General features: G+C 39.0%; 1 protein-coding gene across 3 annotated transcripts in view; it reads right to left on the bottom strand.

Moving 5' to 3' along the window:
• Map2k4 (mitogen-activated protein kinase kinase 4) overlaps nt 1-17958 on the bottom strand; it is a 98654-nt gene that overhangs the window by 60009 nt on the left and 20687 nt on the right. For 2 of the 3 annotated variants that reach the window (XM_008855695.3, XM_008855696.2), the window contains one exon: nt 14028-14202. The exons of the other annotated variant lie outside the window; for it this stretch is intronic. In XM_008855695.3, the coding sequence (XP_008853917.1) occupies nt 14028-14202 (175 nt within the window). The remainder of the gene's footprint in view (nt 1-14027; nt 14203-17958) is intronic. 3 annotated transcript variants of the gene reach the window in all.

Consider the following 17958-nt stretch of genomic DNA (forward strand, 5'->3'; position numbering starts at 1 on the left):
GGACTTTTGAATCACACATTCACTGATGATGGTGGGAATTATACAAAAAAGTTCTCAGGCTGTGAAAATTACACCCACATGCAAATACAAAGAAAATCAAAGAATATAGCAATTTTCATAAGGATAATCACAGGCAGCTTCACATCTCTCTATATCTTTTAATCATAATTTCAGAATTATAAAGACCTAGCATTTAATGCAACAACAGCCCTCTACCTAGCATTCTAGATAGACAGGGAAGTCCAGAACAGGAAAATGAGTACTAGTGTAGAGTTTGTGCACAGTAGGAGTCAGGTCTTCCGGATCCTGTATTGGGACTCTCTTCCTTCACCAAACTTCCCATATACCAAAAATAAAAAGTTCTCCCTGACTGTTTATTCATGATTTGGCATGCAGGTCAGCTAACCTGCAGGAGAAACACTAAGGTGAATAATGGGGCTCTCTTCTTCTATTCCTAAACTGATGAGACACTACAACACAGACCTGGGGTATATCCCTAGTTAAACTGTACAGCTTCTCTGCACAGGTCTAAGAGACTGTCAGAAAACATCTTTCCCTCCCCTGTCTGCCTCCCAACCAGATTCTATAGACTACATTGTGATGAACATTGCCCCCACCAAGTGAGATAGGATAATCAAGTTCAGAAAATAGAAGACATTAATAATGGAACTACAATTTAACATTAAAGCATGCAAATAACTTTTATTCTCATAAAAAAAGTTCACAATGTCACACCGCGCCACTGTGTACAACACAAAGCACATACTTACAAGGTAAGTTAGTATCAAAAAATACACAAGGTAGCATTTTGTCCTCCAAGACTTCAAGGTATCTGTCCTCAATGTTCTTGAAAGGGATGAAGACAGTCAATTAAATTCTTGAGCCCATTTTACAGAGGAGAAGCCAGAGGCAGAGAAATACAAAAGATGTGTTCCATGTGACATGAGAATAAGCAGTAAAGAACAGAAGTCGGTTTTCTCAGTTTTATTTTCTGACAGAACACCAGGCATTCCATATACTCCAAATATGAAAAAAATTGTAATTTACTTGAATGTATAACTGCTAGCTACAGTATTTCATACCAAATAAAGTGTATTAACTTCTATTTAAATTCTTACATTGAATATCACTGTCAGATAAAAATAAGAATGAAAACAAGACTTTCCTTCCTTCATTTCTACATTTTCACACTGAGAATTTTCATTTTGCTTCTAAATCAACACCAGCATGCTTGCTCAAAAAGGATGTTTTTTAAAGTAAAAGCTTTGTGTTTATTCAAAATGAGACAAAGATAATTTTCAGTGAATAATTAATGATTATCTGAATTACATTTATTCCTATTTTAACAATATAACTTTAAGTATGGTTGTAAAAATATTTATTAAAAATATTTGAAGGATCTTAATAAGCCCACATATCTAGTTTAAAACAAGTTGATAATTACATATAAATAGAAGGAAACTGAAACTACCCTTTGGTCGGGAAAGATTTCTACCTAACATTTAATGAATTTTCACTATTAAGAGTTTTTTCAAAGTCCTTTTTTTTTATTTCTACTGCACGGATTACTGTAAATATACTAACATACACACTGACAAAATACTATTGTGAAACATGTTCTTCTTGCTAGCTAATTTTGTTTCCCTAGGTTTTCTAAATTTACATTTGTACAAGGTTTATCTAAGTCTAGAAAAGCATTTTGCCACCAAAACCTCAAAAAGTTAGCATCAGTTCTTAACTGCTGGAAGCTGATTTCCAAAAAAACTACAGTAGTACTGCATCCAACAGAATGTACACATGGTTCCTGGCACAGCTCTGGACTTTAAGATCATCACATGGCAGGAGAGTCTATTCATCCACAACACCTTTCTCAATGTCTTCTGTACACAAAGGAGCACAGAGTAGTTGGATGATTATGGGTCAACATGAAACTGATAGTGCTTCCAGATGCTCTGCACCAGATTAATACCACCTCATGTTCTCCCAACAGTCTCTTCAAGTGGCTGGCTGTGGACAGAACAGCCAGCTCCTGGTATTCCATCTGAATTACTTTGTACTGAGCAAGCACAACTCAATAACTACGATAAAGTTTGGTTGGGGGTTGGGTTGTTAACACTTATCTTATGCGAACACCTGATAAACCAAATCACTTCAAAAGGCCTAAGAGCCCCCCACAAGGAAATTAACTTACAAGCATCTACCTAGAATAACAGCAAATTCAAGTTAATAACTTTAATTCAGGCACTCAATAAATAATTCAAGTTGGAGAATACCTAATGATAATGATTCAAATTAGTAAACACTTAGAAACAAAAGTCACCACCAGGACACTTTTCTTGTGGGAAATCAGAACAATGTCAATGCTAAAGGTTTCCATCACTTGAAACAAGTGGAGCTAAGACTGCCTAATTTTAAGAGACCATCACTTCATAAAATTGAATACATCAATAGAAGCAATCTTCCCTTCTACTCCTAAGCCTGTCCTCAACCAGAGGCACAGGAAAAGAGGCATGCTGAGGAAGTGAATTCTGACACTGAAATGCTCTTGTAATCATAATGCTCAGATATCAAATCTAGTAGCATAGCATTGATTTCTAGAAAATTTTCACTTATTTCTATCATAAATTTAAGCTGGTAAGTTTAATAAATTTCTATCATAAATTTCAGGCTGATAATTTGGGCAGCACAAGCCTCTTTGTCTTTTTCTGGGATGCAATGTCCACAGGAGATTATAAAATACTTTAAAAAGTCACCTCAAGGTCTTTAAACAAGTTTCACTTTACCCAAATTATCAAGCAAATGTCAAACTCATTTTTTTTTCATTATGGGTTTGAGTTCTTCTTTGGTCACTATTTTATGAACCAAATTTAAGTGATTACATGCTCTCAGGACAACTTACTGTTAGGTCTTTTTGTTGTTGTTTTTTGAGAGAGTGTCCCTATGCAGCTCCGACAGGCCTAGAACTTTCTATGTAGACGAAGCTAGCCTTGAGTTCAAATGCTATTATATATGTTTCTTATCAAAAAAAAAAATTTTTTTTTTTTTTTTGTCTTTTTGAGACAGGGTCTCCCTGTAGCCCCAGCTGGCCTGGAACTCACATGTAGACCAGGCTGGCCTCAAATTCACAGAGATCTGCCTACCTCTGCAGGAATTAAAGGCGTGTGCCACCATGCCTGACCATTCAAAACTTAGAAGTTTCATTTTTCTAAAACTACCAAAATAAATTTGGTTAAAGTCATTGCAAATTGCTGAGAATTTTGTATGTAATAGGCAGCAGTTATCAAGAGTTAAAAGGTCCCACTGATTAAGCTAAACATTTTTCATTAGAAATTATCCTCTTGCCTTCTCCTACCTCAGTATAAAACACAGAAAACAGTCCTTGTCATCTAGAAATGGGCCAAATGCAAAATAGTTGTTGAAAACTTACTATCATTTCCAAACAGTGTGACAGCTAGAAGTGACTGGTAAATTTAATGCTGACACCTTACTCTTGGCCTTATGTAGAATGCTTTGAGTTTGTTTGGCAGTGGTAAAGGTGGACCCTGGGCAGGCCTTGAGCAGGCAGGGCAAGTACTCTACCACTTAGCCATATCCACAGCTCCCAATGCTTGAGTTTTAAGAACTTGAATTTACAGTATAAATACACCCTTTTTACCGACATTAAACATCTATATAAACGTAGGTGTTCTTGGTGTCCATACACTGGGATCACCAAGACAGCTCTGCTCACACTGACACCATTCTTTAACCTTATTTCAAAACCCCACCCATCTGACCTCCCCCCAACAATTTTCCTGGTACTCATGAGAAATGAATGGCTAGTGACAAAACAAATAGTATGCAAAAGTCTCATGTAGTTTAAGACATATTGTTACAATGGAAAGGGATCAGAAAAACTACCAAAGCTAAATTCACCAAGGCTATCTTGGGGCAGGGGGAGGGGTGGAGGCAGAGAAGCAACAAGAGGATGGATATCAGCAGTACACGTTCCAAAGGAAAACCAGGATGACCCTTTCTTACTGACACAATATGACTTAACAAAGTCCTCCTCTTCCTTGTCTAGATTTATTTTTACAAGTGAGGAGAAATCAAAAAGGGCATAGGGAAAGAGCATGAGGATGAGCCAATCGGTATCAGTGGGTAAGGTTAGAAATTTCAAGCGTGGTAGAGACACCAGGATGGAAAAGTTGACAGTGCAATGGTTAGGAACCGAACTGTAGAGGAAACAAGATAAGAAAGGCTCACAGGAAGCCCCTTCCTCTTAGGAGCCTGTCCTTAAGCAAGTCACCAGGAAGCATTTTGCCTTTATGCTAAATAAATGCCTAGCAGATTCTCCCACAAGTTCTGATTCAGGGGTGACCCTTCCCTCCAAATCAGGGTGCTCCAAAATCTCTGTAAGAGAGGTCAGGTATGTACTATTTAACAACATACCAGAGCCAGTTTGAAGCTGCCTCTTTGTGACTTCCTGTGCCTGACTGACAACTATTTACTCTTACCAGATATACCCTGAGTTTTTCTTCCAAGTGACACTATGAGAAAGTTAGGCAGAATGGCAAGTGCTATCTCTTGAATGATACCCCCCTGGTTATCTGATTCCGTTCCTGAGTGGAGAAAGGGAAAATATCAAAAGACCGAGAGTTAAGAAAAATGATGGCAAGTTATGTACGCTACTGATTAGAAACAGCAGCTCCAGTGTGTATGACAGATGTCAGTTCCTAGAATCTGAAGGCTCCAGGCAAGGATATGAGTCAGCAAACATACCAGGAATCAAGAGCTGAGGAGATCAAGAACTGACCTGCAGTTAGCAGCCCAGCAGCAGACATCAGGGAGGCAAGGAGGGAGGGAGGCAGAGAAAGAGGGAGGTAGGGAGGGAAAGAAGATTGGCCCAGTCCTTGTGACCTATAAGCACCAATTCTGCATGCCACAAACACATTTTTGTTCATTAAATGTTCACTGCTAAAGGCCTCCAAAATTAATATGTCTGTGAAGAAAATATGATACCCTATACCCTGATATATCCCCATTAACTCTAATCCTTATCACCAAATATGCTGATCTCCCAGCAAAAATGTCCAGAGTAATTTCTAATACAAAGTTGGAAAACCCACAGAAGCCACAGCACCACATCACTATCCTATCGTGTTCCTTTGCGCCACACAGTCTCAAGAATTTTTATTTTCCTGATTTACAAAACAAAGATTCTGTCTTCCACCGATACAAGGCTCATATCCCTGTTGCAAGTCCATCCTCAGCTCCTGGAGTCTACTACATACATCACACACCTAAATGTCCAAGACAGTTCACAATGCCATTACTAACAAAGACAAACAGACAAAGAGATGGCAACATCAGCCAACATAGATGGGGAGGGGGGGTGAAATGCTGATCACATACATTTGCTTTCATGTCAAAAAGCAAAAACTGATACCTGATATTATGAAGGCGTATGCTGTTACTACAACCAGAAGAAAGGGTGTTAATTTTAATCATAAAATAATCCAAATCTTTTTAATCAATTTAGAAACTTCTAATTTTATCTTCACTAAATTAATGAATTAATAGTAGCAGTTCCCATTCTTGCTAGGGACCTTTTTTTTTTTTAACACATTTTTTCTTTTTGGTGTTTTTGAGACAGGGTCTCCCTGTAGCCCCAGCTGGCCTGGAACTCACTATGTAGACCAGGCTGACCTTGAACTCCCAGAGATCCATCTGCCTCTACCTCCCAAGTGCTGGGACTAAAGGCATGTGTGCCACCATGCCCAGCTACACATTCTTTTTTATATATTCTAGACTATGCACTGGTTATCTGGGAAAGTATGTCATAATATACCATGGTAAGACCTACCCTTAGGACAAAATTAATGGAACAAGCTTGATATGCCTTAATCAAAGTGATATCTCCTTCCTCTTACTTGCCCATATTATGTGTATTCAAAGAGGACAATGTCAGTTAGCACTCAAATTTTTAAGGGTATAAAGGTTACAAGTCATGACTTTAGTGCCCTATGACAGTAAGACAATGGTACAAATCTCAAAGACAATCAATTTCAGGGGTGTGGTCTTAAAAGAGCAAGCAATATTAGGAGATATATCAAACATTAGTTTAGATGTCCCAGAGGAGAGTAAGGTATGATAAACCTTTCTCCAAATGACTATATATGCTAGGATATAACTTAATACCACAATTCAGATAGGCCTACTAAGCAATGGTCAAGTTCATGATTCACTGATTTTATAAACCAGATTCAAGACTGTTCTAAAACATGATGGTTGGTTGACATTCTCCTAGAACAACCACTTCCAAATTATTTTACTCCAACTATAATGCTTCTTTTAAGCTGGTGTTCTGACAGCTTCCAATATTGGTAGGTAGGATCACCACTTCTCTCCTCTCTCTCTCTCTCTTTCATTTATTTACTTATTCTATTTATTTATTTATTTATTTATTTATTTATTTATTTATTTATTTGTTATTTTTGGAGCTGAGGACCGAACTCAGGTTATCTATGCAGAAGACTGAACCCAAGGCCTCAAGCTTGCTAAGCATACTCTACCACTGAACTATACTTTCACCCCTCCCAACCTCTATACCAACCAAAAGAGTGCTTATTTTATCTGTCTTATGTATTGTATGCATAAAATTGTCACAAGAAAGAGTTCAAAGTCCGAAAATCCCTGACTAGCAACAACAACAATGGAGGCACAGATATAATTCAAAATCCAGCCTGACTGGAGGGCAGCTTGGCCATTCCAACCCCAAAGCGAATCTTTAGAGTTCACCAGCTCTTGGACATGTTCCACTTGTACTGTTTGTATGAAATGTCATGCCTCTTAGCAACATTAGGAAACTAATGGCTCAGTCAATCACGGAGTTCTTAAATTTAGCCACATCCCCTGGCCAATCAAATGAGATCATAAAATAATGGAGTTCATTTACTACTCAAACAACACAGCCATGACTTCTGTATCCCATGAAGATAATCAAATATCAGCACTATGGTCTCTCAAGTACCTAATAAATCATGTTACACCATTACTTCTGTCACTATCTCTTTAAGGCTTTTAGAACAATATGCAAGACCCAAATATAAACAACAAACACACCCCAATGATTAGCAACCATCCATCAGTACCCACCAAAATCATTCAGTAATGGAAGTTTTAATTGGCATAATCTCCAGAGTGGAGGAAAAATAAGTCAAATTAATTTTTCTGATCTCTGACTGCCCATATGTTAAAACATGCCCTCCTGGGGGAGGAGAAAATTTCTTAGGACTCATTAAGTAGATGAACTTACAAGGCTCAAAAAGCTCCTGAAACTTACAAGATTCATAACACCCCCATCTTACCACCCTGTTCCCCTAAACATAGTACCAACAATTGCTGGAGAGAGGAGACTGGCTGGCTCAGCCACCTGCAAGTTGTTTAGGGAAGTGAGGGAATGAAGCTTTCATGAGTCATCACCCATGCTGGGGTGGGGCTTTCCAGTGATGTAGATGCCTTTGAGTCACTAATGTTCCAGTAAGTAGCCCTAATAAATTCACTGGTTCACCAAGCTATACTTGGGTAGAATTGTTTCTTTGGTCTGTCACTGGTGTCTGGGATTGGGGGGCAGGGGGGTGAGGATGACCACAAAACTCTGGGGGTGAATATTGTTCACTTGGCTTAGGGCCTTCCTTTCTGGACCTAATGGCAAGGTCCAGAGCTTGTTCTCCTGTGGGATTAAGTCAGACCAACTAATACAAACTGGCCCCACAGAGACCGTCAGGGGTGGGGAGATGCAGCATCCCTATGGTAGCAGCAGTAAACTAGGACAAGTCAGCTGGATGACTCATGGAAGATAACTGAAGATTATGGTCTAAATTGGTAGTAGCTCTCATCCCTAGTGCTGTGCCCAACACTCCTCTCTTTTTTAAATTTATCTATTTACTTATTACATTTATTTATTTATTTATTTAAGTGTGTGTGTGTGTGTGTGTGTGTGTGTGTGTGTGTGCACGCGCATGCGTGAGTGGGTGTGTGTGTATATACACAAGTCAGAGGATAACCTGTGGGAGCTGTTTCTCCTTCTACCATGCATGTCCTGGGAACGGAACTTAGGTTATTAGGCTTGGTGGCAAGTACCTTTACCTGCTGAGTCATGTCACCCACCCAACATGCCCAACTGATTGAAGAGATGGGATTTTTTTCATACTGTATTATACCTTGTTAATGTTTCTTTTCTTTTTTAAAACAAAAAAAGACAGTATCCTCTTAGCCACCCAAGACTAACCAATACTTGCTTGGAGTAGACAGCAGTGGACCTTCAGAGATCCTGTCCACTCTTTATGAAAAGTTGTCTTTACATATTGGTAATCCTCCAGTGCCTAACAAATTTGTAAAAGCTACTGGAAGAACAGTAAAAACATCAGTTTAGGAGTTTAAATGAAGGTACTTTGCTTGAGTAGAAAATGTCTCTCTCAGAAACTTGGATGAAAAATTACAGTACTAACAGGTGACCTACCTCCTTGTCAGTTATTGGACAGAGAGGCCCAGGAGCCCCATATACCATAAAGGCTATAGCCACCACTACTGGTTACATGCCAGGACTAGATGGTAAGATCCTACTGCTAAAGACACCACTGACTTTAGGTGTGGGCTATTGAAAAATCAGGCTGGGATTGTGCTGGACTCCCTCACGGTTGGCTGATGTGTAGTGATGGCAGGCACTACACAGGCTGCAAGAGGAGAATTGTTACTGACAGTTCTGTTCAGTGAAGCTACACTACCAATGTGCCAGGTAAGAAGTTCTGCTGGCTACCGCAATAGTAGCACAGCTGTTATAGGTGCAGCAAACTGCCTTCTGTTTGGATTTAAGGCCCACTACACAAGTGGGAACTCATACGTGCTACTGTATGCTAGGGCAAAAGCCCATGGCTTGGGGAGATTAAAGAGGGGTGGGGGCATGCCACTATTGTTTAAATAGATGTGATGTGCCTGTCAACTTGCCTTCTTAACATTTGTGTTTATAACTAATGGTTACTGCTGCCCTCAATCTAAGTCACTGGATAGAAACATCTTTCTTGCAATAGACAGTGTTTACTGCAAAAAATTCATAATCAGTCAAGCTCTGGAGAATAAGAACATGTTGCTATAGCAATAGTAGCCCAATGATCAGAGATAGATAGATGATAGACAGACAGACAGATGATAGATAGATAGATAGATAGATAGATAGATAGATAGATAGATAGATAAAAAAAATCAGCTATCTACATCAGGTTCAGGGAACATGGCGTAGGTAAGCAGGAAGATAGTAAGAGACAGAAAAAGGGGTAGAATGTTGTATAGCTATTTCTTTCACATTGAAGTATTCCTTCCTGGAAGAAAAAGGAAGTTTCATTAGACTCAGAAAATGAATGAAATTTACAAGATCCAGGAAGTTGATCCAAGAAGCCCCCCTGAACCCCCCAAGGAGTAACAACTGCTGAGCTGCCTAAAAAGTGTCCAGGGAACTCCAGGAATGCAGCTTTTCTGAGGTGTCCCCCATGCTGGGGTGGGGCTTTTCAGTGATGCAACTGCCCAAGAGTCTCCCAGCTCTTGTAAGTTAACTCCTCCCCAATGGCCTCTGTAAGTAACTCCAATAAACTCACTGGTTCCCCAACCTAGACCTGGGTGGGATCAATTCTTTGGTCTGTCATTGGTACTCTATTTGGCATGAATAATTATTTGTTCATGTCTCCAGGAAAGGTTACACACCACCATACTTCCTGTACCACTGGAACCATGGGGATACCTACCTATCAGCAGATGCTAGAGAAGAGCTGAGCTGTAGAGCTGCCGATTTTGTTACCCAAGAGACTTTGTCCCTCCCACTAAGCATCTAGGTCTTGGGTCAAGAACATTGAAGTCAAAATCCAAATACTTGATCCAAATAGATCAGGTGGCCAGACCAGGATTGAAAACACTTAAGTCAAAAAAAGAGAAGAGGTAAAGGAGTAGAGTTGAGGGTGGAAGAAACAAGACAAGTTAGGCAGATCATCAAAAGAAAATACACCTGAAGCCTTAACATTATGATGTCATACCATTCACAGTCTGGCCTAAGCATCTAACCTCAAACAACTGATCTGTTTTTCTGATTAATCCAGGTAATTTCCCAAGCAGAAGACTCAAGCATCACAGTGATCACAATGTTTGTACTCTAAGCAGGGAGGATTTACCTTAGACAGACCCATGTAGACAATTTAGTCTTCCTTCCTGTGGTCAGCAATCCATGTTGGCAACTACACTCTATTTTAGCTCATGAGTCTGAATTACTATACCATGCTTCACATATTCATTCTCATTCTGTTCCCAGGACTTGCTTCGTCATCTGACTTTGATTGTCTGTGTCTTAATGCTACTGCATATTGCTCACAGATCTGAATTTCTCTGACCCTAGGTAAGAAACCTAATCCTAATTGCTTCTTCAAAGATCCAAATCCCAAGGTTTACCTCACTATAATCAACCCTTGTGGATAGAAACATACTTTATTCTTAGAGGACAGCAACTTCATGTTTCATTTTTTTCATTCAGTGATTTCCCACTTCCAAGCAAAACAGGCCATTGACCTCAAAGTTCACTTCAGTGCTATTATTCACAATAGCCATGAACTGGAAATAACAAGTACCCACCAACTGACTAGTGGATACAAAGGATGTAGTACATCCACAATGTGGAATGCTATGCATTCAAAACAAGAAGCCTGTTGGTATGAAAGCCTGGTGGAACTGGGGATCATCATGTTAAATGAACTAAGCTAGACACAGAGAGGCAAACTACAATTTCTTTTGTGGAATCTAAAATCTTTTAAAAGTTGAGAGTACAGTGTTGATTACAACAGCGGAGAGTAGGGGAGAGCTATGGGGAAAGGCTGATCAACAGTAACTGCTATAGTTAGAACTTCCAGTGTGCTGTTTTATTGCAGAGATTATCATGGTAATGTTAATGAGATGTATATTTCAAACACCAGGAGTTTGTTTCTATCAAAAAGAAATGATTTACAAATGTTGGAGCAAAGTCGTATGCTTAACTGGATTTAAACACTGCAATGTATATACCATGTTACACCATTATTATGTAATTTTTTTGTTCTTATGCATCTATGTTACAGTATTTTAATTTAAATTTGTTTAAAAGGAGCACTGAATAAACATTATTTGTAGAGGATACTGATGGAAGTCAAGAGTGAAGGAATATACAGAGTTGATAGCTGCCCTCCTTTTGGCTTCAGGAGACCACACTGACAGTTGCTTCTCCAGCTCCACCACTGTAGCAAAGGTACAATGACTAAGGGGATTACCACACACACTAAAGAGCAAAATCCCTTTGCCCACATTATGTGCAATTAAAGTTGAAAGGCTAAAATTTTTCACATCTGTCTCCTAACAGACTCACTGGGCTATTTGAAAGATACATTTTAATAAATCTTAAACCTACTTATTATATCTTAACTGATGTTCAGATTGAGTCTTGAGATAATTATTTTAGGTAACTGAAAAGCCATCTTTCAACCATTTCTTGCATCTAGCAAAATAAATCTGGAAAAAGGCTTTCTCAAAAGTAAAAATGAGTGATCCTAAAATAAAAACATAATCAGGAAAATTCCATAGTTCACTTGGGTATGCCCACTGTAATTAAATCTTAAAGATAATGTGTAGAGCAGACTTAATGTCTAACAAAACAATTCTTCCATAGTTCCAAAATACATATTAAAATGCTAGTACAGAGCTACTTCAAGTTTGCTTCTCAATTCACAAACAGCAATGGAAAGTTCTTCACTGTATGAATCTATGTGTCACTGTTCCTTTAAATATTAACATGCCACACTAACTCCCCCTTAACCACATATTACTTCTGCATAAAGATGCTTATCAGTATGGTTTGCATGCCTATAAGATCAAAGACTATGTCTCTGAAGAAATCAGTAATACATACATTTGAAAATTCACAGTAGAAACATGTATCAGTCATCAATTGCTATCAAACATTAAGATAAAATGATATAAAAGATTTTTTTCTTCCAGTATTCATGAAGACATGGAAACTAATGATAAACCCCACTGCCATCCTCTCCCATCCCAACCTGCTGTGTGAGCTTAGTTATGTAAGGGAGTAAACAGTTCAGCTAGGAAGTATTCGTCTGACAGTGACAATGACTCTGAGCATTTCTTGAAAGTCGGGGTTTATATTAGCATTGAGAATGGTACTCTCAACAGTTGCCAATAAATTATGAATACTGGACAATAGTTCTTGATTTTTACTCTTAAATTCCTTCAAAATTCAAAAAAAACATTATTCAGCTCCAAATGCAGTCTAAGTAATCATGGAGAAAAGTTATTTTAAACATCAAAATGAAATGCTTTCTTTACCTTTAAAGCCATTTAACCATTGCTAAAATCTATCCATATTATTAAAATTACTATATGATGCTGATCTCAATAGCTGAAGCACACACAGCACTAACTGGAAAAAAAAAGTTGTAAATTTTTTAATATGCTTTCCCTCGTACTTCAGAAGTTTTGAACTACAGCTATACATGACACTTCCCCTTAAGGCATGGTCAGCTGAAACTCATGTCACACCTGGACAGTGCAAGGGCACAGGGGCATCAAAACAGTCATCAGAAGCATCTAAATAAAGCAACAATCTCCCCTTACACTGCAGGAGCACAAATTAAGAATACAGACATCATTTCCCATTCCAAGAGACACAATATTTTATCTTAAAAGACACTAAAGAGCAAAGGAAGTCTGCACATCTTTAGAGGTCTGTGGGCTGTATGCAAAATTTAATGAATGTACATTTTTTCCTAAGAAAAAAGCATATAGTTCTCTCTGCATTCTAAAAATATAATAAAAAACATGAAACTGGAGAGAATCATAAAATGTTTCCCCAGCACTCATTTAACATTACCTTGACATGACCCAGCATGAGGAGAAACACTCAGCACTGGAGACTAAGATCGTTACAGTAGATTCTCTGCAACAGACCTCTACATAGAAAGCATTTCAAATTAGTGTGAGACAGACCCACTCCCACTATCATCTCAAGTCACTCAGATGAACTCAAAATAGAGATCAACAGGAAGAAAGCCACTCTCAACTGTCATGAACTGAGATGTTATTTGTTCACAAAGGGGTCTTAAGTTTAGTCAGAGGGTGGTTACTTCTTTTTACTTTTTAAAAAATTTTTTAAATTGCCCCCAGATTGTTGATGTGCCTCAAATATCTTAAAAATACTTTTTAAACATCTGAACAAACAAAGTACAGTTATGCAAATCCAGTAAGTCAGACAGACAACACCAGTCCAATACAGGTACCAACAGGCTGACAAGTATGATCTATGGCCAAATCTCCATTTCTGGCTTTTTTTTTTTTTTTTTTTTGGAGGGGGGATATGTACAAATTAAATGGCATGACAATCACAATTAGGACACAATGTGACAGTATTATCACAAGGTATGCATTTCCATACAACTGTAAAACCAGGGAACAGGGCAGTACTGAGTAGAGATGGAATAAAACAACAGAAGCCGAGCCGGTCAGGACCGAGTAAGGTTGAGGTTAGTGGCAACAGCATGTGTGTGGTTTCCAGGAAACCTTCAGTAAGACTGCTGTTAGCCCTAGCCCCGCACCTTGCCCAGCCCAGTGTACTGCCTCTTCCTCCAGCTCCCGCCTGGCTCAGAGCAGCACTGCCCTGCTCCCAGGAGTGCAGCGGCCCAGCCTGAACTCACCTTGGCAGTGAAGGGGCCAGAAGTTTAAAACCTGTTAATGTATCATGCCAAAAGTGCAATGAACATGCACACTTCACACACTCATGTTTCCAGAGAAAGAAAACATAGAGCAATAAGACAACCTCTACACAAAACACCCTCAAGGAAATCAAGACACGGTCTTTTTAAACACCTATATTTACCACAAAAGTAAGAACACAACAGTGGTGTTGCTGCACCATAAAGTTTCACCTAATGGATTAAAGTACCAAAAATAATCATGGCATCACCTACTTTAACTGCCATTATTTGCCCACTTGGTTTGTGGACCATTTTGTTGACAGAACCATAAGCTCCTCGTCCAATTTCTCCAAGGTCTTTCAAGTCCTCTGCAGTGAAATCCCAGTGTTGTTCAGGGGAGATCTTCAGTTTTCCTGACGACTCAATGCTGTGTGTTCTCAGTCTCTCTCTGTTAAAATATTGGGAAGCAATTTTTCCACATTTTAAATAGGTTTTAACTTTTTTTCCTTTAGCTAGCACTGAGTAAGATGTGGGAAAATTTGTTTTCCCTGACCTCAATTTTGGAGTGCTTATGTCACCTTGGCTTTGTACACACCCAGTTTTCAAAGATTTAGGTATCCAGGAGGCCCAGTTTCAATGACATTCACAGAATCAAATTTCTCTTTGCTGATGAAGCTAATAACTGTCTGCTAGTTTTGATTTCAAAGAGAAGATCCTTTTTCAGATTTATAAAGCCGTAGTATCAAATGAGAGTCCAGAGATTTGACAACTTAGTTACTAGAAAGTGCTTACCCTATCTCATCCATGTCATTTCAGAGCCTCCTCTTTAGTTAGTAAAGCCATTTCCAAAATTTACAACACTCAAGAATAACCTGGAGCTGCTGTTTTAAACTCCAAAGTCCAGGTATCATCATCCTACAGTAAATTAAATCAGAGTACCCAGGGGAGGAGTCAGAGATCAGTTTCCAATTATCCCCAGGTGATTCTAGCAATGCTTGGGAACAAGTTCTTTAACATACTGTACTATTCTGTTTACACCACGCTGAAGTTGGAGAATAGTTACATAGAGAGCCAGTTGGCTCTAAGAGGAAATCTATGATGTCTTATTCAAAACTATACCAAAACTGCACTCCTGCTCAACAGGAAGAGCAATGGGCTGAAAAATGAGTTAATCACTCAGAGGAATAAAGATTTTACTTTGTATCAAATATCACATCCAAAATTCTAACATGGAGATCAAAGTCTTCTTTCTTCTCTCCACCACCCTCTCCCTTCCCCCCAACATCTAAGAACAAACTACATCAACCTAGACAGTGTGACACACACGAAGAGATCACTGCAATTATTATCAGACTGTTTCAAACTCTAGCCTTATGATACGAAAAAGAAATGTCTATGTGCTTGCTTACTTATTTTTCTTCTTAGAGTACACTGGAATGTTTCCTCCAATTTGTATAAATTGTTTTCTATAGCAACTTCCAAGAGTCTCAAACATTTTAGAATGCTAAGATCTCTCCTCCAAAATAGCCAAATCTACTAATATTGATAATACCCAAGATTCAAGATATAGTTCAAAGATTAGTATACGTTAAGTAACTTAATGAAGCAGTGCTCCAAATAAGATCCTTAAATCAGTAAGTCCTAACAGCAGCTCCCATTCAAATTCGTGCTTTCCAGTTCAAATACTTTCATCCCCTGTATTTGATATTCTTAACTCTCACAGTCACAAGGAGCCCAGCAATCCCAGGCCTATATCACTCAGTGCTGATGAGGCCAAAACTCATCTTTTATAATGTAAAGTATATTTAGGCAATAACAGAGATTTTCTTAGTCATTCTTTTCATGAGATAGATTACGGCAGGAACTACTCTAACACGAAGAAATCCCACATACAATGATCACTGCTCTACCATCATTAGTAACTAAATGCCATTTCCACAGATCTTTTTTAATTACTGGTAAAACATAAAACACTGGCCTACTAGTGAGGGCTGCTAAAAAAAGGGGGGCAGGGGCTGAAATGACTGGTGAATTAGAAGAGCATTTTAAACATTCACTAACATATGGGTCATGGCAGACTGGCTCTAGGTGGTTTTCAACATCTTCCCCTTCCTGGGTTCAAACTTTTCTGTGATTTGCTTTCAACCAACAGAAAATGGAAAGATGACAGGATATTACTTCATGACCACAGCATGTCTCAGAATATTTTTTGATAGCATTCTTGAGAGCTGAAATGAATGATTCACTACTATAAAAAAATCACAGCTATCAATAAACATAACTCTATAATAATTTTAAGAACAAATTTTAGTTTTATGAATCTCTCTGCTAAAAATTTAGCTTACTTTAGTTTGCAGTATAGTTTCTGGATAAAATTTCCATTTTCTACCAGGCTGGTTGCAGCGCACACCTTTAGTCCCAGCACTGAGGCAGAGGCAGGTGGATCTCTGTGAATTCAAGGCCAACCTGGTCTACAAAGCAAGTTCCAAGCCAGCTGGGGCTAGAGGGAGACTCTGTTTCAAAAAGAAACCCCCTCAAAAAAATTCTTTAATATGAACAGTTGCACAGGTAGGAAATAAGAAGTATCTTCTTGGGCTAATGAAAATGTCCAAAACGGAATACAATTATCAGATACTCAACTTTGTGTACAGACTACAGAATCACAGAGAAATATACCATGGTTCTGACACTACCAGAGCATGTTCTCACAGTCTTCACTCACACTGGGCTGGCCACCTTTCCAGCAAAACTGGATCAATTTCACAGCTTCCACTTCAACAGCCCAACCATAAGGGCTTCTAAAGGACAGTATAAGTAGATACAGCACTAACTGGGAAGCCTGACCTGAACCTGACTATGAACTCTGACAGTCAACCAATTTCTGCCCTAGCAAAGAAAGCACATCTGTTGGAAAGTGGTGAGGAGGCCATCAGGATAGCTCAGTGGGTAAAAGCCCTGTCACTAAGTCCAACTACCTGAGTTCAATCCCTGGACCCCACATAGTGGAAGTAAAGAACCAACTACTGCAGGCTGTGCTCTGACCTCCACATGCATACCATAGCAGGCAGGTCACACACACATACATACATACATGCACGTAAAATATATACATAAATGTTGAAAACATTGGTAGAAAGCAAAAAAAAAAAAAAAAGAATGCTAAGTTTATACTCTACGATTATTATTCTCCGAAAGAGGAAAAAAATTCCGAGTTTGCTAGGATAGCCTTTAAGAAAGAAATTATTGGGGCTGTAAAGATGGCTCAGCAGTTAAGAGCACTGACTGCTCTTGTAGAGGACCCAGGTTCGATTCCCAGCACCCACATGGCGGCTACGAACCATCCTTAACTCCAGTTCCAGGGGAATCCGAAGCCCTCTTCTGACCTCCACAGCACTGCATGACACGGTATAGTCACTTACATGCAGGCAATACACTCATACACATAAAATAAAAAAATAAACTATTTTACCAAAAATATTTCTGAAATATCCATCGTTTTCTCTTTATAATTTTCTACGAGTCACTCTTTAGCTGCCTTCAGTGAACACTACAGAAAGTGCCAACTGCAAGCTCCTTATTATCAACCTATGAAACTCAGCCAGGAGTGTCTGTGGCCATACCTAACCACCATGCTGCTACCCAGGACCCATGCTCCTCTTCATCCTTCCTATTTGAGGCAGCAGGCTATATACTTCCTGACTGTGAAGTAAACTGTGTTCCCTCTCAAAATTTTCGTACTGAATAACCCCTGGTGTGACTACATGATGACAAGGCCTATAAAGAGATAATTATGGTTAATGAAAGGTTAATGAAGGTGGGGTTTAACCAAACAAGATCAGTGTTCTTCTGAGAGAGGACATTGGAGAGCTTGCTCTATTCCCACATGCACACAAAAAGAGGTTATATGAGCACCCAATGTGGTGCCACCAGCAAGTCATGGAAGAGACCTCAGAATGAAACCCACCTTGCTAGTAACTCATCTTATACTTTGTAGCCTTCACAACTGTGAGAAATTAATTTCTGGTGTTTAAGCCACCCAGTCAGTGGTTTTTGTTTTTAGGTAACAGGCCAACCTAAGATACCAACTCTCCATGAAGTTAAGAGGTAACAGATATGAACACAGCACTTAAAAGGAGTTAACACAGCCCCCTCCCTGCCCTCTTCCTATTTCTCTAGCCACTTTCAAGATTCTTTTTTTTGCGGG

This window comes from Nannospalax galili, unplaced genomic scaffold, assembly GCF_000622305.1.
Source record: "Nannospalax galili isolate Female #2095 unplaced genomic scaffold, S.galili_v1.0 scaffold146, whole genome shotgun sequence".
Lineage (NCBI taxonomy): Eukaryota > Metazoa > Chordata > Mammalia > Rodentia > Spalacidae > Nannospalax > Nannospalax galili.